Below are 27763 nucleotides of genomic sequence, written 5' to 3' on the forward strand. Positions count from 1 at the left end.
AGGGCTTGGAGCAACCTGGTCTAGTGGAAGGTGTCCCTGCAGGGAGTGGAACAAGATGAGCTTTAAGATCCCTTCCCAGACAAACCATTCTGTGATGTATTGATTCCCTGACATCTGCTTATGATTCATGTCAGCCAGGCCTTCTTCAGGAATTACAGAATATTCACAAGCATCCAAGCAGCCCAGGGCTCACACATGTGGGAAACCTCAGTCTGCCACTGCAGAACGAGCTATTGTTGAAACACTCATACTAAACAGGATTCTGGAAAAACTACTCAGCCTTGGAAGGGCATTGGTTATTATGGAATAAAATTAAGCTTTTTTTTCCAGAACACAAAACAACTGTGGATAAACTATTCAGTTATGTTGCAGTAGCTATTGTAGTCAGCTCTGCCCATGTCCACACCAAAAGAGAACAAATCCCAATTCTGAATGGGTTTTATATTGACAGGTTGTGTAGGCACTTCTGAAAAATCCTCTCTACACTGAAATCAGCATTTTTATTTTTATCTAAAAGCTTTGTAGCAAATGAGTGGCTTATAAGTGTTAACAAATGGCCCAATATTAAAAGCCTCTCTAAACTCAAGCCAGTATTAATGAGGTCTGAGAAGCCTGAACAGAAAAGGAAAGAGATCCCTTACAATGCTGGCTCCAATTGAATCCACAGTGTGTTATTTATACAAAAGAGGAGAACAGCCCAGCAGGATATGCCAGCATGACTGGAATGTGAACTCTATAAAATAAATTTTAATTTACCATTCTGTGTTAAAAATAGGTATTTTTAACGGATACACACGATCACATTGAGAGTTCCAAGCCCCACAGTCAGCTGAACAATAAAATGAATTCAAAGCCTCAGGTATAACACAGGTTTCTTTACAGTCTGCTTTGTTCTACTGGTTTTTGAGTAAGCTCCACAGTGTCTTCCAAGAAAAAGCACAAGTTTTTAAATACATAAATATTTATATACATATACATACACATATTTAAATGGCAAAGCTGTCACAAGATGTTTTTGAAAACCAGAAATTACATGAGCCTAAGAAAAACCATCGACAGAAGCCAAACCCATGTCCATCCAGGGTTAATAATCACAAAGGTCTCCAAGCACCAACTCTCAGAGACTCTAAGGAACAGAACAGGTTTCAGGAGACCTAGAGAGGAAAGGGGATAGACAGGAAAAATATGGCAGCAGGGCAGGAACACTGCTGCCTTCCAGTGCCAGGAGAACAAGGGCCACACTGTGCTCCAGCCCCATTCAGATGCTCACAGAACATCTCCAAGCCAGAATCTGTGAGTGTTTAATCCCCCAGCACCAAGAGAACCAGAGGAAACAGGGACATAGAGCCCATCTGCATCTCTTCAGGTACTGCAGAGGAGCTGGTAAGCCACAGGATTTACTATGATTTATTGCCTTCTGTCCTGGTCTTCTCCCCATGAACTGCTGTGTTTACTGCACTGGAGGAGATCCCCCAGTGTCACTGACTGCTGTGACTGACAGGGACAACCTTCCTACAGGAGACAAGTCTCCTGCATGACTCTTCCAAACTCAGGATCAGACCAAAATGCTCAGTCCACAATAGAAAGTTTGCCAAAAGCACAAATCAAGTTTCAGGCAGGATCCAGAATCCTTCCTAACCAACACCTGGGTGTGATGGAGGTTGTCAAGCATCCTGCAGATGTGAGCTCCAGGCATATGAATCTGCATGTGATGTAACATGTATTAAGATTCTAAGCAGGTAATTATCTTCTTTACATTTTCCTTCAAAAGTTGTGAGCATTCCCCACTTTAACCTTGTAAGGAAAAAAATAATCAAGTAACACGGGTTTTAAAACAACTAAAACTTATGAAGACATGAAACTGGACTTACCCCAGAAACATACTAAAAAAGATGCAAGAAAAAATTGTGAGAGAAGGACTAAAACCTCTTCTAGAGCAAATAAGAATCTCAATGCAGGCACTGCCTCAACACTGTGTACAGCAGCAGCACAGGGTCAATTACTTGTCACAGCCTGAGATGCTGCAGGAGCTGGCAGGCCCAGCTGTGAGGAAGGCTGAGAGCCTCTCATGGTGACAAAAGAACAGATCTAGTCAAGGAGATGAAGATAAAAATTGCTCCCAGCTCTTCCCAGGCCAAACAATGTCAGGGACACATTCAGTGCAGGAAGGACCCATCTGGCAGAGGAGCTGGGAAGGGCCTGGCTGCTGCTCCCAGTTCAGCACTGGGAGACCTGAACAAGCACCAGGGATGGGAGAACACACACAGGGGACACCAGATGGCTCAACACCAAATGAAGGAGGGGATCCAAAGTGGACAAGTCCTTTGGTGATGGTGCCTAAAATCTCTAGGTTGGAAGTTCCCTATCTGGCAGAAGTCATGCCTGTGAGAGTGCTGAATTTCTCATTCCCTGTTGCAGTATTTTCATGTTGCTGTTACAGAGGCTTCATCCTCCTGTGTGTGCAGGACAGCAAAAGTGAATTTTTATCAAGTTCCTACTACAAAGGCTTACAGAGGGAACACCAGGAAGGAAAACAAGAATCATGTATAAGTGTGACACCAATATTCAGCTACAGACAGTGTCACAGAACATTCTGCCCCCAAAGTTCTTCCATGCCAGTCTTCAATGTACTGCAAGAGCACAGGAGTGAGGAGCTCTGTGACCCCTGCTGAGGCAGGTGACATGCAGGAACCACATGTGCACTTCCATCAGCACAAAAGGCAACTGCTCCAATAAACACCACATTGTTCAAAGCAGCAGAAATGGGTGATAATTCTCCGAATGGGACAAATGACAATCAATTTTTTCTGAAGTACAGCACACTTAAGATTGGTGGACATGAGCCATACTGTTCTCCACACAAATAAACCAAACATTTTCTTAGAAACCACCATCCTGCAAGGCTCAGTGTACCCATGGTGAGTGCCCTGATCAATGGCTTTAAGTTGAAGGAGGGCAGGGATAGATGGGATATTGGGAAGGAATTGTTCCCTGTGAGGGTGGTGAGACCCTGGCACAGGCTGCCCAGAGAAACTGCAGCTGCCCCATCTCTGAAGTGGCCAAGGCCAGGTTGGACAGAGCTTGGAGCAGCCTGGGATAGTGGAAGGTGTCCCTGCCCACGGCAGGGAGGGTAGAATGAGATGAGCTTTAAGGTCCCTTCCAGCCCACACCAGTCTGGGATCTATGAGTGAGAATGACACAACAGAAGATGGTAATTTGTGAATCCTGAGAGAAAGGCTCTTACATCAATACAGGCACAACTAGACTTGTGCAATGAAGAGAACTGGCCTTAGTCTTCTGTTCTGGCTCTTTTCAGCTCATTTCAGACATGGAGTGTCAGCAGGACCAGGTAGGCAGTTCACAACCAACACTGCCTTACTTCAAACCCCTTGAACAAATAACCTGTCTGAAAGATTCAATGTAAAGAGCAGGTATTTTTTCAGAGCTCTCATACAACATTTCCACCAGCAGCAGCTCAGGGAGTTAAGGCACTTTGTTTTTCCACAGCACAGAGGGTAATGAATACAACAACACCTCCACTATGGACAGATTTACAGTGCTCACAGCACAAAGACAAGGGGACTGTATCTTGCTGAGTGTTACTTTGTCAGACATACCACACCATTCCTTCTTTTCAGGGAACACTGGAATGAATTTACAAACTGTCAAACACAGAGGAAGAAGATATTTGAAAACTCAGGATATTTAACTTATTACATATAGTAATGCTGAATCTCCCTGTCAAAGATAGCTCTGCTGAGGAGACAAAGATTCTTTTAATCTTTAAGTCTTGTAGAGCACTAGCACCCATCACTGGCCACTGACATCCATCTCTGGTAGCCCAATTTTGCTGCAGACATGGAGTGGCACTTACCTGGTCTGTCTCTTGCCATTCAACAGCTGCTGGGCCACCGAGGCACATTTGTCTGCGTCCTGTGTCACCAGGCGGAGGTGTCGCAGCAGGTCATTGTCTGGGAACTTCTTCATTTCTGATTCTTCTATCAAAGCCTTGAAACTGATGAGACCTGTTGGGAAAGACATTAAGTTAGGAAGTCTCCTTTTGTGATGGATTTTCCATGTAAGGAAAATCCATGTAAGGCAAATCCTTTCCATCATGTAAGGCTTAGAAACACAACACATTAAATGTATTTCTATTTCTACTTCAGTTACACTTTGTGTCAAACTGATTTATGGTCTTGTCACACAGAGACAGCTTAGCATCATTTCTGGGACTGCAACAGCTAAAATATTTACTTAAAAACACAAAGTAATAAATGATTTCTTTTGATTATCACATAAGAAAAAAGTTACTGTAGTTTGGAAACTAAACACTGAAAAAACAGTCCTTTTAAATGATGTGCTACAGGCAGTAGGTAAAATCCTCACTTTTTTTGTTGTTGATCTTTGCCTCCAGGGCCTCGTTGACGTTGGAAGCCCACTCGTTGTAGGACTCGGCGCGCATCTTGAGCGCGTTCATCATGGGGTACAGCTCCTCCAGGGTGTAGCGGTACCTGCGGGCAGACATGACTCAAACCTCAAACCTCCACGAGGGTGCAGCGAGGGCACCAGCACGAGGACCCAGGCTGGATGGGGCTCAGAGCAACCTGGACTGCTGGAAGGTGCCCCCTGCCCATGGCATGGATGGAATGAGATGAGCTTTAAGGTCCCTTCTAGACCAAACCATTTGGTAATTCTAAGGTGTGTTGGTCTGTACAATACAGAAATAAGCTTCTGTGCACTCAGGGTTATGCAATTAAGACCTTACAACCACACCATGTTCCTTTTGAGATCATTTCAATGTTGTAATTGCTTCAAAAAGCAATTTTTATGGGACAATTAAGGAGTTTGGACACTGTCTCAGAGCAAGCTACGTTCATGTAGGACAAAAGATGTACTAAAGAGCACAGCAAAGTTAACAACGGGAAGGAAAGCTCCAAAAAGCAAAACAATACTCCTTGGCAAGGACTGGATCTAAGGGACAATGACCTGGTTGCTATAAATAAAAATGCCAACTAACTTAGCCAGCAAGTTTTGCCATTATAGAGCAAGAAGAGCTGAATGCTGAAGAGGCTTTGTGTGTGAGCACAAAACAGTCCCATTGTTGTGGGGGCACTGGATTTGCAAAGGACTGAAACAGAAACAGAGAGCAGTCCCACTGGCAGCAGAGATTACCAAATCACAGTACCTACACACACAATACTATCTCCAGATCGTGGTGGTAGTTACTACCTCAAGCTTACCCCAGTTTGTATTTGTAGGTGGGACAGGAGCAGAGGTCCTCAACGTGGTACAAGCACACCAACAACCCAGGTTTGCAGGGACAATAAACTGCTGACATGAAGCAGGTGGTTTTACACTTCAGGCACTGTCGCTCATCATCAGGGAACAGCTCAAATGTCACCCTCTCCGAGTCAGTCACTCCCTGCAAGAGTGTCACATCAAAGCCTAATGAAGAAGTGACTGTTCCAAAGAGGAGGCTATTCCAAGCAATAACATCAAAAGGTGAATTTATCAAAAGAATAATGAAGTTTAGATATAAGATATTCAACTCAGGTAGACAGAAATCTTGGTTAATGAAAAAATCAGCTTTTCTGACCAAATGACTGGAAGTACAAATATTACCTTCAAAGTGACATTCTGAGCAACATTAAAGGGCAGGTACTAAAATAAGGTGCATGATCAATGATTCTTTACCCAGGTGCTCCTCTGAAATCCACAACTTAGGAAGGGACTAAGCACCTCTAAGCCTCTGACACTCCAGTACAAGAACCAGCATGTTCTCACATCACTGTTTCAACTGTTACTTCATTCATTATAATTAATTCCATCCCTCCAAGTGCTCAAGCCCAGGTTGGATAGGGCTGGCAACAACCTGGTCTAGTGGAAAGTGTCCCTGCCCATGGCAGGGGATGGAACGAGATGACGAGTGAAGTCCCCTCCCACCCAAACCATTACTTCCTACAACTCACCAGTTTATCAACCTTCTCACGCAACCTCTTCTCCTCTTCAATCATAATAGCCATGTCTTTCTGGACTGTAGATGCCACCACAACGTCCAGGACATCTGCTTTGGAAGCCATTTTACAGATCATCTCGTCGTGGGAGAAGACGCAGTAGCGGTTGAGCAGCCGGTAATGCTCCACGCACTGCCGGCCCAGGGGCAGCTGCGGGGCAGACACAGGGTGCACTTGGGAAAGGACATCAAGGGAATCCCTCTGTATGCTACTACCCAGAAACTGCTCCCAGACAAATCCTTTCAGCAACAACATTCACACTTCAGAGTGTAAAACCAGAGAAATCAAGATTCCAAGTTGTGCACACCAGGAATGCTTATGGCTCTTTCCCAGTGGACTCTATGGGTGTGAGCCAAGGGAGGTGCCTTCTCTTGCAGAGGTTGTAATTAAAGGCTACTAAATCACTAAACCACAGTGGGCTCAGGAAGATCCAAGATAAAAATTCACTGAGGCCAAGGAAGCATCAAAAGGACAAGTACATAAGCCTGGCCTGTACCCACCACTCGAGGGATGCCCCATTCCACACAGGCGCAGGGCACGCTGGGCCTTTCCCCTGCTGACAGGAACTGTGCTGCAGCACGAGACAGGGAGGCTCAGGGAGCACTGATGTCCCTAACTGGCTGCAGGCACAGCACACAGCTCATCCTGAGCTGGGCAGGTCACTCAGCTCTGTTTTAAGAGCAGGCAGACAGGGATGCTCAGAGTGCAATGAGGTTATGTGTTGGGTCCAGTGTGAAACTCATGGAAGGACAAGAGGAAAAACCAAACCGACTGACATGTGAGCACAGTCAAGTGCAGAAAGCTTTCTTGCAATATTAGTCATCTTCCTCATCTGTTTTTTACATCCAGCAATATTTTAGTTGGGCTACACTTAGAAATAGCCAAGACTTTTTTTGGGGAAAAAAAATCACAAGAGAAGTAATTTGAAACACCAAAAGCTTAGAAGAACCTTTGTGAGATCAGACAGCACTGTGTGTCTGAGTCACTTTCTGTGAAGGTAAAATTACTTGTAACTTAGGAGCAACTGTCCTCCATTTGTGTTTATTTTTAAAAAGACAAAGATCTTACTCAATAACTCTAACCTAGTAACTGTAATGTGTGCCCACCTCTGCCAGTTCAGTGAGCTGAGTGAAGCTTACCAAGAATGATGCACTGCTCTGTACACCTTCCATCTGAACTTGAGAACTTTCTGCTCTCTTCTCATTAAGGAGTTTTTCCCTAAAAATCTAGAGTACCCCTGTTACCTAAGAAGATTCTTTCACATTTGCAATTCCTACTTTTTTCCCCCCCACAAGGGGACTATCAATGTCCAACTGTTATTAATGTGCTACATGTATTATCTAACTTTATCACAGAAGCAAAAGCAGAAAAGATATACAAGTTGGATTTGGTTTCCAGCTGCAGAAAGCACTTAGAAAATTCCCAGTGCAATAAGTTAGGAAATTTTATCATTCCAGCTTTTGATTTGAGATGGAATTTGGGGACACAAAAATGAGCAACACTGGTGCATCTCATACTCCAGGCATGCATGGGACTGTGCCTCCCTCCTGCTGCAATAGCTACATCAGCCCTGACACATAATTCCAAATGAAATCTTCAGAACCAGAGGCATCCTGCAGCTCAGTGCATGACAAACCTTCAGCAAACACAGTAACAGGCTCCTTCTGATCTGTGGCCTAGATTTGTGCATCAGCAATAAATCAGAGCTATACAGCAGCTAGGAACAGCTTTGGAACTGCTCACTTAGGGAAAAACTGGTTTGGAACATACCCAGTCCACGGTGCAGAAGTTCACAGCTTCAGCAAAGTTGAAGCCCTGGTTGAAGCCGCTGTGGTAAGCTCTGGGAAAGGTGATGACAAACTCCCCTGCACACTGGTTGGTTCTGTACACCTGGGGGGACAGACAGGCCAGTGTCAGCTCACACCCAAGCACGGCTGCTGAGGAGAACATGGATTTCCAACTTGCAGTAACTTCTGTGCGGACTTCTGAGAGTTTAAACCACAAGCCCAAGAATTACAACTGACAGCTGATAAAGCCTCACATAAAACCCTGGAAAGCCTGGGTTCCACTCAGCCACACCCCTCTCTGAACAGTTTCAAGCTGGCTGCCTGGGCCTTGTGCTCCTCACACCTCAGGGTTAGGATCAACACAGATCCAGCTCTCTCCAACGTGCAGCTGAAGGGGTAAATAAATTTGGAACCTTAACATTCATATTATTGTTCATCTAAGACTGTTGGGGCCACACAGTCATCATGAAAGCAGGCAAGTCATCCTGCATCCTTCCATTTTGGAGGCTACCATAGGAGACGAACAATTTTGCTACTTTTTCCAGATTTTCCTTTAAGTCCCAAGGTCAGCTCATCAAAAGCCAATTAAGTTGTAAAGGGACATAATTCCCATGAATAACCTGGTATGGAATAAGATGAAATCTGATGAAAAAATGTTTTTTTAATACCTAAGGACTTATCCAGGAAAAATAAGAGAATGTGGATGACAAAATAAAGGAAGAATGGGGTTTGGGGCCTTGACAGAAACTCTATGCCAAAAAAACTGTGTCTGATTGAACAGACATACAAGAGCTCCTGCCATTGTTCCAAAGGTAAAGCCTAAACCTTTCAGTTGAGACACAGAAATAGAAATATCCAAGATAGATCTCCAGAGAAGAGTCTGCCAGTTGACTCCAAAGGCAACAATTGCATTGCCCATCTGTTCACACTGGCACATTTTAGTGGATAAGGAAGATGCAACACACATGGAAACCACCACACCACCTCTGTAATAAAAGTGGCTTCAATTATCAGCTTTAAGTAGGGTTCCAATCAAAGAGGGTTGGTTGGGGGAGTAGCACAGGAGTCTGACACATACAGGCACCCCGTGGGCCATCAAAGTGTTCGGGTTCATTATGGTGACAAGTTGGTGCAAGAGATCTGGCTGGGACTCAAATAGCTCTGGAGCAAGTTTCTTCATTACATCCTCCAGCTGCTCAGCTGCGTACCCTGGGGCTCCATACCACGTTTTAGGCTCCCCCCTGCAAGATTATTAAAAAAAGTTAAATATAAGCAAACTTTAAGTTACATTTTTAGTCTTCTGCTTTAAAATACACCATGTCAAAAGAAGGGCATATCACCAGGAAGGAATGCAAAGGTTCTGTACATTCCTGAATCTTCACAATTTACACAGGTCCCACTACTCCAGACCTGTTTTTAACTGCCTACACTTCTTAGCAGGTACTTCAAATATTGTGGGGGAGGGAGAAAAAGTCTGAAGAAGTCCTCAATGAAGTTCTGCTGTTCCAGCACAACTTCAAAACATAAGCTGCCTGTCTTTTCCCATGAACACAAACTCTCTCTTGGGTCCAACAACCAAAGCCAGTTCGTTCTCTCTTATGTATAGCTGCCATAAAAGCAACACATAGGAAGTAGAAATCAAACTTCCAAATTATGCAAGACTTCAAGGGGAAAAAAAATCCATATCCAGAGTAGGAACAAAGAACTTTCAGCACTCGATGCAAGCCAGCTGAGAGAATTAAGGGGATGCAGATGTGTTCCAGCAGATACTGTTACAAGCTTACACTGACACTGGCTCACTGCAGCACTGAGACAAAAATGCCTCCAGGGCCTTAGAAAGAATGAACTTAGAAAAGGTATTTTGAAAGGAAAACAGACAAATCACCTTATATCAAGATTTCTGAAGAGTTGGCAGACTAAAACTGACCCAACAGTGTTCTTTACTTCCATCAATCATTAAGCAATTGGGAGGATTCCAAAAGATAAAAGTGAAGTGTGAATCCAGAAGTCTATCTCTCATCCCTAGGAGCTCATTCCTGTACTTACACAGTCCCTGTGTCAGGGGAAGAGGAGAGCCAGCAGGATGGACTGTGGAGGGGCAGTTACACACAGGGAGTTACACACAAGGAGTTGTTACACAGCATTAAATGACTTTGCAGCCTTGGGCCTGACCATTATCCTGGGACAACTCTAGGAAGTCAGGAAGACCAGCCACAGATGTAACTAAAAACCATTCTGGGTCTGGACTGGGCTAGTCAAGAGTTCTGCTCCCTGACAGATGTCAGCACTGAGGAATGGGTAACATAACAGATACGAACTGTGTAAATTTGAAGCAGGATATTGGAACTGAGGGTCTCTGGACTCAGGGGAACAAGTAACAGACAGTTCTAATGCAGGTGTTGAGGTGCCAGCAGCCTGAGGGAGCAGCAGTGGAGGTCACAGGTTTTTTGCTCTGTTTCCTGACTGCTCCACATCCCTGCCTGTACAAATACTGGAAGCATTGATGGCAATTCTTCCTCGTCCAGGACTGACATCTTATTTATTTCCAAGCATCTTTAGAGGAGAGGTTTGGGGTTATTTTTTCCCCTTTACCTTTTCTAGATCCAACACAGAATTGGGAGTTCTGTAGGAGAACTATTGTCTTCAACCCTAGGAAAGCTCTGCTGCTGCAGCCTGGGTCCCTTGGGGTTAGCTGCTCACAACACTGCACCAGGCAGGGCACAGGCCCCTCCAAGGAACATGGGAATGTTGAAGACAGACACACCATCCCTAGGACTCTCCCAAGAACCAGTCCTGCTTTTTGGAGTCTTTGATTCACAGTTTGGAGCACTGTCTCTGCAGAAGCAGGCTGTTCAGGCTGCTCTGGCCAAGAACAGCTTTAACCTCAACTGCACATTGCCCTCCAATGCAGACTTAAACCTCTGCATGGAGGGGAAATGAAGGATATCTGCAAATGAAAGGACATCAAGGACTTTCAGGATGGAGGATAAATAAACTGAAAGCAGTCAAGCAACTTTTTATGTCTGGATGCATCTCATGTATGCACAAGTGCACATGTGCACTGACACACCTTTCTGGCCATCTGCAGACAATAATGCAACTGGGGGCTCACTATGGAGGTCAGAAAGCCATTCTATGAACAGTTAGGGAAACTCTTCTAGAAGAAATGAAATCTGTGCTGCAATCTCCTCTTCCACCCACAGTTTGCAGTCTGACTGAAGACTCAGACAAAGAGAAAAAAAAAGCAGTAACACATGACAAGAAAGATTGTTTTTACCCTGTAATACTGTCACTCCTTTGCTCACTCTCACTCAAACATTTGGTTTTTTAACAGTAAGCACCATGAAAGCAAGTGAATTAAGTCACTGGCTCTTGGGCTGCACTGCAGAAGCTGCTATTTCAAGGAGCAACAACAGAATAACCAAGCAAAAAGGACCCACTGAACCGCAGCTGGGATTGGTTTTACCATTCTGCTTGAATACTCGTATGAACTAGGAAAGAGAAAGAGCTTGACAGGTTTCAGGAAGAGTGACAAGCATAATCCAGACTCTAGAAAAGCTGTTGTAAGGTGAGAAGTTCAAGGAGTTCAGTCTATTTAGAATATCAAAGAGATGGCAAAGATCTGTCCTGATTACAGCTGACAAGTGTTGGCTTGATGAGAGGATTTATGACAGCATGATCCATCCAACAGACAAAACCTGCCGGAACTGAGTTGCTAAGCTGAAGTTGGATGATTGTTAAAAGAAAACTCGCATGGTTTTTAGTTTATATTGAGTATAATAAAACATTTGATGGAGTATCTGCTGCATCTTTCATGGATTTTTTAAAACTGGGAATGGATGTCTCTTTCCAAAACATGACCTCTTGTCCAAAAGTAAATCAATGTAGGAATTACACTGTCAGATTTGACCCTGCTGCAACAGGACAGCAGGTTACTCTGAGCTCTGTAAATCTGCTTTTAGTCCACTAATTAAGGAGAATAGGGAAGGAAAGGGAGGTTGTTTCCTAGACTGGGTTTATTCCTCAAACTCACCAATGCAGATAGTTAATGGAATAGCTCCAATGGTCTTCTATATGCCAACAAAATGAGGAAAAGCACATTCCTACATACAGCCAGGGCAGTTTCATCCCACAGATGTCTGCAGTGATGTGAGCAAGCACAGACTGCTCCATCACAGGCATGTTGTTTAAATTCCAGCCACTATCAAGGTATTCCTGAAAATAGAACAGAACAGTCACAGGTTTATACAACAGGAAGAGAAAACCCAAGAAGATAAAGCTGCTCAAGAGCAATAGAAGAGAAACACTTTTCCCAACCAAGGAATGTAAGAAACAGGTCAACGACTCAAAGACTAAAGCCTCCATTGTCTTTGCCTCTTTCACAACCCTGACCTGACCTGCTTTGTTAAAATGACACCTTTTTAATTTGGTTTTATTTGGTTTGGAAGTTATTTATTAACTACTAGAATAAACCTATGGCTTTGAATGGCTGATCACAACAAATTTTATTTATTCAAAATCCCAATATAGCTCTCCTCTTCAAATACTCTGCCAGATACACAAAACAAACTCTTTGCAACCAGTTCAATTATTGTGCTTTAAACCAAGAAGACCTATTCCATGAAAAACTGCAATAAAACCATCCATAGTAAACTAAAAGACCTACCTCTTCTTCTGGTCTAACTTTAAACTTCCCACCTCTAACAGGGAAGCCACTGCCAAACTCCTTCGAAGCAATGTCAGCTCCGTACTCCACTGTCACATCCTCTTCAATGGTACTCACAAGTCTCCAAAATTCTTTTTCAACCAGCTCAGTGGGGACCATCTAGGTATGAGAAGAAAAGGGAGTATGTACTGAGGAATCAGTAGATGAGAAGCACGTGCATCAAAGCTGTCTCAGGGAGGAACCTCCATTAGCTTGAAGATTTTCCCCATTTTAAAATTATTTCAATAAGAGAAAAACAACTGCAGCAGAGATGGGGCTCCAGGAGATGCTACTGCCCTGTTCTCTCAGGAGTGCCTGACAGTCACTTTCTCTTCCCTACAGACACTTCTTGTAAAGTGGGAAAAAACCAAATGGTGGAACAAGAAACCACGACACCAGCAAGAACCAGGATTTGCTGACGTAAATGAGAACCTCTGATCTGGGATTTCATTCAATTCAAAACCAGAATCCCTCCTTTCCTCCCTTCCCTAGAGTTACCTATTTTAGCTAACCACACAAAATGAACTGTACACAACATGAGGATAAAGCAGGAACATACATGTACTGGCATGTTAAAATAGTCTGACTTGAAGGCATCGGCCATTTCCCCGAACGTGCGCAGGGTGTAGTCTCGTGCTGCTTGTTCAAACCCAAAGGCTTCCTGAGGCTTGTTACACTCCTGCAAGTGAAAAGGAAATTGTTTCTATAACCCATTAACACAACACTGTGCTCAGATTTACACAAATGGCTCCTGTAACAGCTTCTGAGCCGTAAGAAGGACACCACTGAAATGAAAACACTTTCCTAAAGGGCAGAGTCACAAGAAGAAATTCTGCTTGATTCACCAAATTACAAAATTTATTTATAAATCTGCATAAACATTAATGAATTAATATGCCTAATTTCTCCTTACTCTAGTAGAGCTAAGCAGGATAAGATCCATAAATGATCACACTGAAGCACCCAGTGAAACTCCAGTTTTAAGTACAGAGAAAAGGTGTCAGTTAAAGTCCAAAATGTTCTTCAAAGACACACCAATTTTTGGCTCAAAACAATAAGTGTGAGCTTTGCAATATGAAGCATTCCCAGTCTTCGTTTTAGCTTTACCTCTATCACCTTATTTGCACAACCTTAAATAACAACAAATTGTATTTTCTATTCCTGTGATCAGTTTAAAAAAACCCACAAAATACAAATTAGCCTTTGGCCTTACTGCAGTGATTTGTCAGATTACCTGAGCCAGACACTGGGGACACCTCCAGTCCCCTTTGGGAACATCATGGAGGGGTGGAATTAAACAGAAGGTGTGGTAACTGTCATCACAGCCATCACACAGCAGGAGTCGGTCCTCATCATTCCCACTGCCACACAGGAGACATACATACAGATCCACCTGCAACACAGAATTCCACAGCAGCAATGGGAGAGCTGAAGGTAACTCAGGGTGAAAGCAGTTTGGTAACTCCCATCTGTGACACTCCCCAAAGCTTATCCTTACTTTATCTCTGCAATCGAAATGAGACAAACACACCCTGAATATTCTTTTAGAAGTTTAAATACCTCCCTCTTTAATGTAAGAAAAGACCACAAGAGCTGCAAGCCCTTCCATGCATTTTTTTTCCCAAATGCCAGAAGACTTGACCAAGTGCCAGGACAGCTCAGATCAGCAGCACTGTGGCCTTGGCAGGTACAGCCCAACACCTGGGGCTGGGCAGGAATAACCCCACACCTGCTGGGGCTCACAAACCCAGCATGGGCTTTTCCCATGGACAGCCTCAGGTGTTTCATTCCCCTCTGAGACCAATTGCCTTGGAAAACAGAAATCTGGAGAAAGGAGGTCCTGTTGCTGAGGATGTTCCTTATTTTCCCCAGAGAAGGCTCCAACCTCCCAGAGGAGCTTTGGTAGGGGGGCAGTTCTTAATTCTGACAGAGCAGCTTCCAAGCCCCAAGGAACAGGCACAGGCACTCCAACCTGGGATGGGCTCTCTGCTGCCTGTCCTACACCCAACTCTCAGCAGCAGTAGCCTGGAAGTCTCTTCCCAAACACAGAACAGAGTCATGAGGACAGACAGAACCTTTTGCCTTATGTTGTTAAAAAAAAAAAAAGCAGCAGCATCGCCTGTTCCTCCCCACAGGTTTTTTTCATTTGGGGGTGAGGGTGTCAGGCTTCTGGTATTTGCACCCTTCATTTCTCAGGTACCAGCTACAGGTGTGGATTGAATGAGAACATGTTTGGTTTTAGGAGGGACCCAACTCGTGGCATAGGCAGAAAGAATCTCAGCATTATCTTTTCAAAAGTGAGACAACTACCACTGCCTTCAGGTGGGGGCTTTGGGGATAGTTGGTGGCATGTGGAGAGCTGGAGCAGGAACAGGGCTGGTTTTTTAAGATACATTTGAACAACAAAGCTTCCAATTTAGTGCTGAAATTGGGGAATTAGGGGCAGTCTGTGAAGTGCCATGTGCCACAGCCTGCACAGAGCTCCCCTGAGAGCAGTGGGGAGGGATCAGCTCACACAAGAGCCACTTCCACTGGACTATGCTTTCAAAATGCTTATTTTGAGACTGTACTTTGGAGGCAGAAAACAAGTTACTTTAGTTATAGATAATGAAACTTAACCATCCAGCCATTTCCAGCTCTGTGAAGCAGGAAGCTTTGGCAGTGATGATTTTCCAGCAGGCAGAAACACTGCTGTGCTTCAGCCTGGGGCTCCAGGAAGAAGACAGGAGTTCTCCATGTGACAAAGTGACAGCAGATTTTACTACACACCCTAGAGAAATCCAGAAATGCCTGCAGAACATGCAGCTGCAGGAAGGCAGGGGGTACTCACAGCATTGGTGGGCTTTTTAGATCTGGCTTTGGATTTGTCCTTCTCTGGCTCCCCAGAAAGTTCTTTCTTCTCAGGGAGTTTCACCACACTGCGCATTTCCTTGTCTGGGCAAAGGAAAAAAATGAGAGTATTGCAAAATGTTACAATGCTTAGCATTCTTTGTTAATATTTGTTTTATTTATTGCTTGTTAGACTGCATCACACCAAGGTGTTTGCTGAATTGTTATCCCCCCTACACTTGTTTCAGTCAGCATAGGGCAAGACTTGAACTCCTGCAATGCCTCCAGAAGCCAGTGTTATCCAAAAATCCCAGCACACCACCACAAGCCAGACTGGCTATCACAGCCCACAGTTTTTCAGTATATGCCACTTCAATTCATTTTAATTGAATTATGAGTGGGTTTATCAGCTAAGGTTTTCTTTCCACGTGGTGTTAAAGAATGTTGTCAAGAGCTTTTTTCTTCTACTCTTGGGGGAGGGAGGCTAGTGCTTAGAGACTCCTTAAATTAAAAAAAAAAAATCAAATTACAAAACACCATAATCTAAACAAATTCTTGAAAAAAAGATTCTGAAGGAACAAATGAGATTGACAGATTGCTCAGGTAATTTCAATTATTGAGTAGTTGTAAATGGTTCCTGTATTTATTTGGCTAAATTTTTTATCAACAAGCTTATTCTTCTGTTTGATGGCATTAAATATTGTTTCTCAGTCTCAAATAATTATTTCTTAAGGAGAGAAGAGACTCAGGACTGCTGATAGCAGCAATTTAATCATATTATGGGAACTTTATCATTAAGCTCAAAACAGACTACCTTTTGCTTTCATTAGTTAAATTTCCAGATTTTAAGTCCAAATTCCTTCCTAAAAGTGTCTGGTATCTGATACATTCTTAAAAGAGTTTCTTCTATTTAAAGCTCATGGACTGATGTTATTTAAAATACAAAACAAAAACATTGCTCCAATCTTATTCCTGATTGTTCCAGAAGAGACACCCAAGTTCAAAGAAGTGTAAACCTTTTTCAAATGAAAACATCATCTTCAAGAAAACTCAACCACTTACAAGAAAAGCCCCCAACAAAAATACTTAAAACCCATAAAAGAACTTTTTAGCAAAAATCCAATTTTAAAACTAACTCAAAGTTGGGTTTTTTAATAAAATACTTCGAATAGTTCCAAATGCTGATTTTAGTTCTGGTCTTAAAATGCATTTGTGCAAAGTAACAGAAACTGCATTTATGCTGTGTTTCACTCACCACCTTCACTCTTTGGAGGGGCACAGCCCATTCTGCGTCTCAGATTGTGAGTTCTGGCTTCTGGAGGGTCAGTCTCACTTTTAACATTGGTTGCCTTTAAAAAGAGAAAAACAAGACAAGGAAAAACCCCTCAGTAACATCCTTAGCTGGAAGACTCTGGTTTGCCACTTGTGTTTGGGAAGATGCTCGCTGCCAGCTGATCTGGCTGCTTGCCCAAGCACAGAGAGATGAGTTTGGAATCTCCAGCTGCCTGTGGGAAAGGCTGGCTCTGTGAGTCCCAACTAAACAGTTCCTAAAGTCCCTTCCAAGTAACCTGCCTCATTCCAGGAAAAAGGGAGACAGGTGAGAGTCAGAGAGACACTCTGGGGACTTCAATTAAACTCAGAACCATTTGATACTTACAAACCACTAAATCTAAACAGACATCTGGAGTTCTGAAATACTTGTCTTCAATTATTTACAAGTAGTTCAGATAGAAATTATGCAGGGAACAACATGGAAGATTGGAAAGCAAACCCTCCATAATGTCCATGCCAGTAACGATACCAGGATTTGGGTTTGCTTTCAGTGGGACCCATTAAGAAGCAAAGAACAAGGAACTCGGTGCTTTCACAGATTTTCTTGTACTCCTGAGGAGCAGAACATGCTCCAGTCTTCAAAGCAGGGACCTTTGTTGGTACATCTTGGAACTTTCACCACAGAATAATGCTCTTCATTTAATTCTTACATTTCATCCTTGAAATTTTGAGATGGTGGGAGAACAATTCTCAAATCCCTCAGTGTTACAAGAGGTTTCTCAAACACACTAAGGAAATGAGGTTATGCAACAATCAGTCACTCTCAGCCACTCTCTGAAGCCCAGAAGATGGGATGTGTGGATCAGGTCTAAGGCAGGACTGGACACAGCCTCATGTACTCCACAGGCTGGGAACTGTTGTTCAATCTAGGGGTTTTTGGTTTTTTGATTTTTACAGAGCTGGTTTTGACGTTATTTCCTAATCACTTTTCATGTTCTCTTTGCCCAAATATCTCCATCAGACCACTCAGAGGTCCCAATGCTTAAGAAATGCACCAAGAGAAGTTGTTCATTGTGTGCAGCAGTTCTGCCTCAGGGCCAGCATGCCCTGAACCTCAAGTGCAGGGACAGACACCGAGTTTCTGCATCTTCAGCTCCTCTGAGCTGTGCCTTTTGTGCTTCAGCCGATACTGATCTTCACAAGAGCAGCTCCTATTCTGGCCTGAGCCTTTTATCACATCAGGTCATCTCACTTTCACCTCCCCTGCATTGTTGTGGTCTTTCACACTGAACTGCTCTACATCAAACACTTAAAGCCTTTGCATTTCAAAACCAGCCCAGACAGTCATTGCCCTTTTCCTTTCTCATTATGAACATTTTCTCCTGACTGTTTACTCACCAGGTAGAAAAGGGCAAGGAAAAACTGTGTGTGTCTCACAACTGCAAACTAATGCTTATCCTACAGGCCACAATAACTTACAGTACTTCCCTGTGGGGCTCACTTCTTCTAAATGCTTATGGTCAGCCTTTGAAAAGCAGGAAACATCAAACTGGCAAACATGAGAATGAATTTAAGACTCACAGTTTAAGACATTGACAAATCGTTGTGTATCTCATTAGAGCAAAAAACTGAAATGTGAACCAAACATTTCTCTTTTCCAACCAGATCAGTGCAAATGCAAACTGCTTGGAGCTTCAATGTTGAACAAAATGGATTTAATCACCTTCTCTGTCTGCACTGATATGGAAGAGCAAAATTCTCATTAACAAATCTTAAATTTAGGAAATTACTGTCTTAAAACACTACAGCTCCTGGCTAAGCCAGCCAGTCCCTATTGCTCAATTCAGCCTTAGCCCTGTGCGTTCCAGTTATGTTCTTAATTATAGATTTTCTTTCCACAAAAATGAGGTACACAACATCAGTGGTGCTTGGGGCAAGAGCTGAGAGGGGAGCCTTGCCTTTTGGCTTAGGATGTGCACTTGGTTTCCCACAAAATGACAAAAATGTGCTCTCTGTCAGTGCCACCTGGGACCACTGCCAGGGAAACAGCTGGAATTTTAGTGTATATTTGTCCTGCTGTCAATTCTTAAGGGATCCACGAGAACAAGAATCCTTCAACCACAGGCAGATACTTCAAATGGAAAGTTTCAGCCCAAACTACTCAAGTCTGCTCAGAATTATAAATCCACTTGTAACCAGGTATTTGAGTGGAAAAGCTTTAGAAACCCTTAATTGTATCTCATTAACCAAGCATAATTACAGACAGAATTTGCAACAGCTAAGCTGTACTATTAGTACTAATAAAGACCAAGACCAGAACAATGGGAGTTAATAAGAGTCTGAAACAAACTGTGACCTTCCTAACTCATGATGTCACCACTAATCAGACCCTCTCCTGGGAATATCCTCCCCTACTCTTCATCTGCTCAAACAAAAGAAATAGGAACTCTCTGGAGATAGGATCATCAGGCTGGAAAGGCTGGAGCCAAAGCATTGCTGTTTTCCAGCAACAAAGGAGACACATGATCTCCTAAAATATGTCTTCACAGAAGATACTGAGATATAACCAATACATTTCATGCTTATCCAAATAAACATTGCTTCTTAGAGATGTGTAAGATTGCATAAAACCATGCTGACTTGATGGTATACATTTTTCCTTATATTGCAAGGGTAAATTAACACAAATTGATAGAACTCAAGAGTGAAAAATGAATTACAACAATGCTGATGTTATAACCAAAATCTTCCCCACTCTAATAGCTGGCTTCAACTCATGAGAGATGTACAGAAACCTCCTGGTACATTTAGAGAACAAGGAGGAGGAACAACAGATCAAAGCTGCTTCATTTCCAGGATTTGTCACCTGTATTTTAATCTAAGAGCCCCACAGTATCCATATGATGCTGAAAGCATAACCCTACTGTACAGCCTCACCAACAGTCCCCACAGCAGAGCCTCCCAGAATGCCAAACCTCAGTAACACACTGGGTAAAGTATCAGACAATTCTTACCCATTATTTACAATTTCTGTTATAGATGGATAATGAGATTATTGGCTCTCACAATTAAAAGATAACTTTTGTTGAATATTAAGAAAGGCTTTAGTGATGTTATTGTAGTTTTGATGTCCTCTGTTCTCCCCACAGTTCCCTTTCCCCCCCTGTATTGTTACCATCAGACAGCCTGGGGTGTCTAGTACAGGTACAAAGAAGCTGCACATGTGTCCCTTGCATGGGGCAGTTGGGAATGGAAAAGTTTGGTGCTTAGGGGGTGAGGCATGGCAACACCTGACCCCCAATCCAGTTACAAGAAAGCAGTTTGCACTGATAAATGGCAAAGAAGAGCTGACTGACAGACTTTGAGAGGGGCCAGGGCTGGCTGATGCAACCCCCAGGGGTATAAAAGACTGAGCATCCAGCTTCAAAATGAACCAGCCACATGGTATGCACAAGGGGCAGTTTCCAGCACTGCAGCTTTTTTCTTATGTAGTCCTTTGTTGTATTTTTGTTAGGATTAATAACCCTTTTTAAATTTTCAAAGTGAGCAGTTGTTTCTCACAATCTCTAAAAGTTTAGGTAGCCCTGACACAGTGAAGCAGCTGTTCCTAGACACAAACACACACAGAGTGCCCTGCTCAGGGTGCCCTCAGCCCCCAGCTCACCTGTTCTAGGCACACACACACACAGAGTGCCCTGCTCAGGGTGCCCTCTGCCCCCAGCTCACCTGTTCTAGGCACACACACACACACACAGAGGGCCCTGCTCAGGGTGCCCTCTGCCCCCAGCTCACCTGTTCTAGGCACACACACACACACACAGAGTGCTCTGCTCAGCTCAGGGTGCCCTCTGCCCCCAGCTCACCTGTTCTAGGCACACACACACACACACACACAGAGGGCCCTGCTCAGGGTGCCCTCTGCCCCCAGCTCACCTGTTCTAGGCACACACACACACACACAGAGTGCTCTGCTCAGCTCAGGGTGCCCTCTGCCCCCAGCTCACCTGTTCTAGGCACACACACACACACACACACACACACAGAGTGCCCTCTGCCCCCAGCTCACCTGTTCTAGGCACACACACACACACACACACACACACAGAGTGCTCTCTGCCCCCAGCTCACCTGTTCTAGGCACACACACCCACACAGAGTGCCCTGCTCAGGGAGCCCTCTGCCCCCAGCTCACCTGTTCCAGGCACACACACAGACACACACACACACACACAGTGCCCTGCTCAGGGTGCCCTCTCCCCCAGCTCACCTGTTCTAGGCACACACACATACACAGAGTGCCCTGCTCAGGGTGCTCTCTGCCCCCAGCTCAGGCACACACACACACACACACAGAGTGCCCTGCTCAGGGTGCCCTCTGCCCCCAGCTCACCTGTTCTAGGCACACACACCCACACACACACAGAGTGCTCTCTGCCCCCAGCTCACCTGTTCTAGGCACACACACACACACACACACACACACAGAGTGCCCTCTGCCCCCAGCTCACCTGTTCTAGGCACACACACCCACACAGAGTGCCCTGCTCAGCTCACCTCGGGCATCAGGCGCTTGGCGCGCCGGGCGGGCGGGCAGCTCTCTGAGGGTGGCACCGACTGCCGCTGCGGGATGTCGTGGGGCTTGTACTCCTTGTCCTTCGTGTCACTGCTCAGATCTGGCTTCTGCAAGCACTAAAGAGACAATTTGATTACTTTGTTTCTGCCTCTCCTTGCAATACAAACAGTGTAGAACAATTTCTTGGCTCTTGGAAAGAACACAGACAGGGCCCTAATAATTCCTGTGCTGGGTTAATAAACAGCATGTATGACAATGGTAACATTACTTATCTGAACAAGGCACAACATCACTTTTTCTCATCAGTTTAACGGCTGCAATAACCATAATAATGGATCTTAAATAAAGCTGAAGTCATCCTTTAAGTGTTAATGAGCACCAAACATTTCTCTGTGTGTAATACCAAGCCCAACTCTTCTGGCAGATGGGGTTTTGCAGACTGGGTCACCAGCACTCTGGAACTGCTGAAGTGTCCTAAGGTTGAGTGGCTGTCATGCCAACATATAGAGCAATATAAAAGTAAATTACAACCTATCAAACATCCCTGTCCTAACTGAAATACAGCTCTGTACTACACACATTGCAGGAGCTCCCTTCTTTCCATGTTTTGGAGAGGACAACTGCTGCTTGAATTAAGGGCAGAAGGGAAAATATTCAAGAACAGTTTTAGTTCTTTCAAGCTGCTGAATGAACACACTTAATTGCTGAAAACTGTGCATACCTCTGGCAAGAAACAGAATAATTAGTGACAATTCCCCGTTTGTCAAGCCACACAACACTCAGTAAGTGCAGACAAAATGTAACCGTTTTTAATGAGTAAACAACAAATCCTACAGACAGAAAAATCTCATGTTGCCAGGAAGTAATTCATGAAATTGCTGGATCCACATTTCCCCAGTTCTGTTAGTCTATTCCCATCATAAACATTTTCTCAGCAAGAGAGAGCAGTAAAGGACAGAGAGAACCACTGCAGTGGTGTGAGGATGATGATGCTCTATAGACAGCACAGAAAACAGACTTTCAGAAACAAATGACAGCCAGGAGGGGGCAGGGAAAAGGAGGAAAAAGTGTTATTTTAGAAGTGAAGTCTATGCTAAAAAACTATGTATTTAACAAAAAAGGAGCATCAGTCAAGGGCGACAGATGTCATTAACCACCACCCACAGACAGCCTGTGATAGTGACCAAAGAAACATCCAGAACTGCTGTTGGTTTCAGACTGCCTCCAGTCTTACACTTTGTAAACTCCAGGTTTATATGCTGAAAGCAAATGGCTGACTTAATTTCAGCATTAAATGCACAGTACCACTCAACCTTGCAGCTCATGCACACAAGCAGTGAGTCCTGGCTGATGCTCAAAGGTTGGGGCTGGAGCCCCAGAGCACTGCAGCTGCCTCTTCACAAGAGCCTTAAAGCTCCCACTGGAACCAGAACCACAGGATTGCAGAAGGGTTTGGGTTGGAAGGGACCCTAAAGATCACCCTGTCCCATGGGCAGGGACACCTTCCACTAGATGAGGCTGAGACCCATCCAACCTGGCCTTAAATGTTTCCATGGATGAGGCATCTACCAAAGATGAAAGATGATGTGACATCATCATCAGTGGAAGGTAGCAAAAAATAACAATTTCTCAGAACAGAAAATGGACAAGCAGAAAGAGCAAATGAGTGGGAAAAGGTTGAAAATGAGAGAACAGGAAAGAACTTCGATAAAATCTGGGTCCTTGAATCATTCATTTCCTCATTTGGTGAAAACCAAAATTATCAGAAAAAAGAGCTTCTACTGCTTCTGATAATAGAGGACATATGGTCCTTGAAAACAAAGATTCTAGAAGGCAAACAGCTTTTCCTAAACAAAAGTGTAAGAAAACCTTGAAAACCAACAGATTGTGCCTCACTTCAGAGCAGTGCCCAAACAAACCCAAAACAAAACCAACCAAACAAAACCACACACAAAGCAAAAAAAGCCCAAAAAAACCAAAACGACCCTCAAAAATCCAAACTAAAAAACCCCCAAACCCCAGGAACAAAAAAAAAAACCAAACAAACCCCCAAAAACCAACAAAAAACCCACCCACAAAACCCTGAAAAAAATCAATCAAACAAACCAAACCCCCCCAAACCCCACAAAAAAAAGAGCATTCACTGTTCTTTAAAAAACACCAGAGGACACTTCCTAAATAATGATCTTTCACCACCGATTTAAGCACAAACACTTCCCAGTGCCTCTCTCACCTGAAGCAAAGGCAGTGGTATGGAATGGCTGTTAATCACAGTATCAGCTGCACCAAGAGAACACCTGCAATGAAGTTCTAAGGATGGGAACTCCTCTGTCCCTCCTTTACTCCCACACTGACCATCAACTGGCTCCAACCAAGGACACAGCTGCCATCTCTACAGCCCTTCCCTGGTCCCAGCCAGGCTTTGGTGAGGTTGTGCTTCCATCAACCATTCCCCAGAAGCTCATCCCACACACTCTGACCATGATCTCCTCATATTCCAACAAGATGGTTGCACACATGATCCTTGAACCCTCCCAGTGACAGGGAGCAAGTTAAAACCCCTCAGCTGAAACCACAAAGGAGCAGCTCCTTTAGCAGACAAAGGACAATGCAGGAATGGTCACAAGGCCTTCAGGAAGTCAAAAGATTGAGGGGGGAAAGGGATACAATTCATCTCCTCCAGGTTTAGACATTTATCAGTAGTAATTAAACTGGTAGTAATTTACACAAAAGCCAGTCAGTCAGGCTCCCTGTACTTGCAGAATACAACTGGTTTATCCCTGTTACACATCCATGGAGGGTAAGCCCCACCAAGCTCCAGAGGTGCTCGTTGTTCTCCAGGAACAATGAAGATGCCAGAGAAATGTCTGTTGTTTTGGTTTTTTTAAAGTTTTTCTAAACTTTTTAATGTTTATATTCTTGTAACAAACTTTCTCACACACTTAATGTAAATAGTTTATTGTTTTGTATTTTTTTATGGAGAAGAAGAAATTTAATAAACTGTTAGTTTGTTCAGTGTCATTGTAGAGTAGCACTGTTATCCTCTAATCTACTGTCACTTTTAGAAATCTATAAATGTTAGAGTCAGAAATTAAACTTCCCTCTTTTTTACCTTAGAGAATTGTGTCTGTGTTGTTTTATTTCGTGTCCTATAGCAACAAAATGTTTCACACTGAAATATCTTTATCAGAGGCACACACACATAAATCTTTGGAAATACGAATCTCACTAAAGCCTAGTTTGGAAAAGAGATGAGATGCACAATTACTGAGTCAGCTGGATTCACTGAAAAACAGAAGTAAGACCACCTCGGAGGCCCCCAAATGTAGCTGCACTTTAAATCATGAAACAGAAGATGCACTGACAGAAGATCCTGGACACCCCAGTTCATGTAAGGGACACCTGTCCCTGTAGGCATTCAGTGTGACTCCCTGGGATGACACACAGCTACCACAGCTGGCAATGAGAGGTACAGGTGGCAGGAGCCAGTACCAACAGGTTCACTGCAACTACTCTGGAGACACCCAAGGCCTGTCTAGTCCAATTTCAAAATAAGAGGAAAACAAATACCCCCTGTGGGGAACTGCTTTGGGTATTAGAAACTGGCTGGTTTAAGGAATCTTTGCTGTTGGACTGAACATGAGCTTTAATGAAAACATGCTATTCCAGTCTATTCCCCTCTGAACAGCTCCAGAGAGTTTCATTATTTCAGCATGTAGATAGAAATATCTCCAGCTGGAATATCTGTCAAATAACTCCTGAAGCCAGTTTAACATGTATTGAAGCCACACAAACAGATAATGCTATACACAGATCTAGATGAGATTAAAGTTATGGCACAGTCATTAGTGGAAACTACATAATTTAATATTTTGGCTTTTGCAGGAAAGAAAGCAATGACTATTTCAAGTATTACCAAATAAAGAAAAAAAAATCAAAAGACTCAGTGAATACAAGCAGTAATCTTGTCTGGATGAGCAGCAGAGCTGCATGAAGAGCTTCTCTCAACAGGCTGTTGAAGGAGGAAGCATATCTCCAACTGACAGCTGTCACATTGAACAGCCACAGCTTCTCCAGAAACACAGCTCAGGTGCTTACATTACCACTGAACAGACACACAGTAACAAACACCTACACAAGAACCATCTGGGTAAGCACCACTTAATAAAAACATGTGAAAGGAAGCCAAAAAGAATCTCATTTGACATGATACTCAAAAAATGTATTGTAAAACAAACTCACTTGAAAGACAACACTGTCAGGGAAAAAAAAATCAAATTAGAGTGAAAAGTGAGCTAAACCCAGCTTATTTCTGTGAATTCTCTCAGGTCATTAAAAAATCTGTGTCTGCTACATATAGGAGGGGAATATTTTAACTGCCTGGGGAGGGGAGGAGCTAAAAAATTAAGTTAACCCTACATGCATCACTTGTCTAGAACTGCCTCCACATGGGTTTGGACAGATGTCAAGTGCTCATTGCAAGACAGAGCTTGAAAAGTCATTAAAAATGAAGCATGTCTTCATTTAAGGAGGTTTTTCCTCTTCTAAAAGAGTTAAATACTGAGCAAACCATGAAGTGAGTGTTAACTGTGTGACAGACACTCTCAGGAAATTTCTATTCCCAGGATACTATAGTACCATATTCACTGTTTTACAATTTAAATTAGATCTTTCCCTGTGCAATGGCACCTCAAAAATATGGCAGCAAAGACAGGTGTAACAAACACACAAGCTCAATAAAAACTCAAAAAGAAATCACAGTTTTCAGACCTAATATAAATGCCAAGTTTTTAATGAAATGCCTTTAGAAAATGGTGCTGCTTTCCATTACTTAACATGAATGTTTGAGGGAAGCCAAATTATTCTTGATCCAGCAGTTTCCTTAGCATGAAGATTTTTATCTTCAACTCTATTTTGTTCTTATCCTGTTTGCAAAAGACCCCTTTTTCTGAAGAGCCAGCAGAATTTAGCTGTTCTTCACTGAGAAGTGATTGTCACTGCCTACAGAAAAAGTCTAATTCTAACCTCTCTGGACTTACATCAAATCCCTTCCTCATTTTGGTAGCTTTGTGTAAAGGCCTGTGTTGATTTCTGTACACAGAGATATTGCTTGTAACAGGATTAGGGCATTTATTGCTTAAAAAAGGTCAGCACTCCTATCTTTGAAAGATCATCACAGAAAGAGCATTTCAAAGAAATAAAAATGGATGTTGGCAACTGCAACCAATTTTGGTTTTCCAAATGAATGACTGCTGCTCTAAAAGATCAGACCTATTCCTCATTAGAGATTACGTGGCCTCCACTCTCAATCAACCCTGAATTATGGTTTAATGGCCAAATCAAAGATTGATGACTAAGAAGGATGAAGATTTAAGCTTGAAAAATATCCCAAGTCATGCTATTAACATCACTACAGCAGCCAGGAAGCTTTCTGCAACTTGTCCCCTTTAGTGAACATGCCACAACCCTGCCATGGCTTGGCACAGTCCCTGAGTCACTCTAGGCACGTGCCCACTCAGGCCCACAGCACTTATTGTGGCAGAGAGATGGACCTGGAATGTTCCATGAATGCAGCAGGACTTGGCCTTACAGAAATCATTACAGGAACATCCCTTATCATGAGGCTTTGGTAAACTGCAGAGAGAGAATACCAACAGATACTGCTGGAAACAGGAGGCAGAGGCTACCTGGGAGGACTAATGCTAAAAACTTCACTTCTAATGAAAAGTTTGCCTGTGGCTTCCTGAACTGCTGAGCACAGCATCTGGTCACCTGCATGACACCAAGCACAAAATGCAGCTTCACAAACATTCCAGAAACCAAGAGAACCCTCCCAGAGTGGCTGCTACATGAACTGAGCAGTTGGTTCCAGCACAGCTTACCAAGAGACTCGCCCCTGACTGGAACAAGTTGTAGGGGTAGAGAATTCGCTCGTAATGCGCGCGGATGTGCGAGCCCACGGCTTTGCCAGGAGCAAAGCCCATCCTCGTGGCTATTTTGGTCCATTTTCTCTCCTTGCAAACCACATCAAATCCTCCTTGTTCTGCAACTAGCTAAAAAGTGAAAATAAAATAGTCACATATTTAATGGTAAAACTACCAGTGTTCAAGGAAAAAGGCAAGAGGACAGCATTCCAACTGACATTTTAAACAACAAAAATATAGATTTAAAAAACCACACTCGACATCAAAGTTGTTTTAAGGCAATAACTGGAATATGTAACATATAGCCTGTAATTCCTGTAATATATTCCTGTAATTCAGGAATTACAAACTTGTTGAATTTACAAAGAAGTCAGCCCCTGTGTTCCATGCACACTCAGCCTACTCTGAGAAATTATTTGGCTGCAATTTGTCACTTTGTATCCCAACACAACTTTCTAGCACAGGACACTCAGTCCTTTTCACTGGAATAAGTGCTATGAAATAAGCTTTAAAACTCCCAATAAAAACTGCCCTAAACATAAAAAAAAGAGAAAGAATGTATCCTATTGGAGAATTCCATCTCTTGCTATCAGTATACATGAACTTCTCCACAAGTTTAACAAGTTTCATCCTAAAAGTAATTTGATTTTTGTTTTCTT

The 27763-nt window shown here is 43.3% G+C and overlaps 1 protein-coding gene across 2 annotated transcripts in view; it reads right to left on the bottom strand.

Annotated features, from left to right (window-relative positions):
• KDM5B (lysine demethylase 5B) overlaps nt 1–27763 on the bottom strand; it is a 59471-nt gene that overhangs the window by 16796 nt on the left and 14912 nt on the right. The window contains exons 4-17 of one of the 2 annotated variants that reach the window (XM_071450499.1): nt 27063–27233; nt 21162–21296; nt 16594–16684; nt 15337–15440; nt 13741–13899; nt 13066–13185; nt 12468–12626; nt 11835–12016; nt 8880–9042; nt 7785–7904; nt 5970–6164; nt 5241–5422; nt 4387–4511; nt 3875–4025 (exon numbers count right to left, since the gene is read on the bottom strand). In XM_071450499.1, coding sequence (XP_071306600.1) covers nt 3875–4025; nt 4387–4511; nt 5241–5422; nt 5970–6164; nt 7785–7904; nt 8880–9042; nt 11835–12016; nt 12468–12626; nt 13066–13185; nt 13741–13899; nt 15337–15440; nt 16594–16684; nt 21162–21296; nt 27063–27233 — 2057 coding nt within the window. Of the gene's footprint in view, nt 1–3874; nt 4026–4386; nt 4512–5240; nt 5423–5969; nt 6165–7784; nt 7905–8879; nt 9043–11834; nt 12017–12467; nt 12627–13065; nt 13186–13740; nt 13900–15336; nt 15441–16590; nt 16685–21161; nt 21297–27062; nt 27234–27763 lie in introns of both variants that reach the window. The other variant, XM_071450498.1, reaches the window with a different exon arrangement.

The sequence above is a fragment of the Agelaius tricolor genome, unplaced genomic scaffold, assembly GCF_023055355.1.
Source record: "Agelaius tricolor isolate 1412-34295 unplaced genomic scaffold, bAgeTri1.0.p SCAF_30, whole genome shotgun sequence".
Lineage (NCBI taxonomy): Eukaryota > Metazoa > Chordata > Aves > Passeriformes > Icteridae > Agelaius > Agelaius tricolor.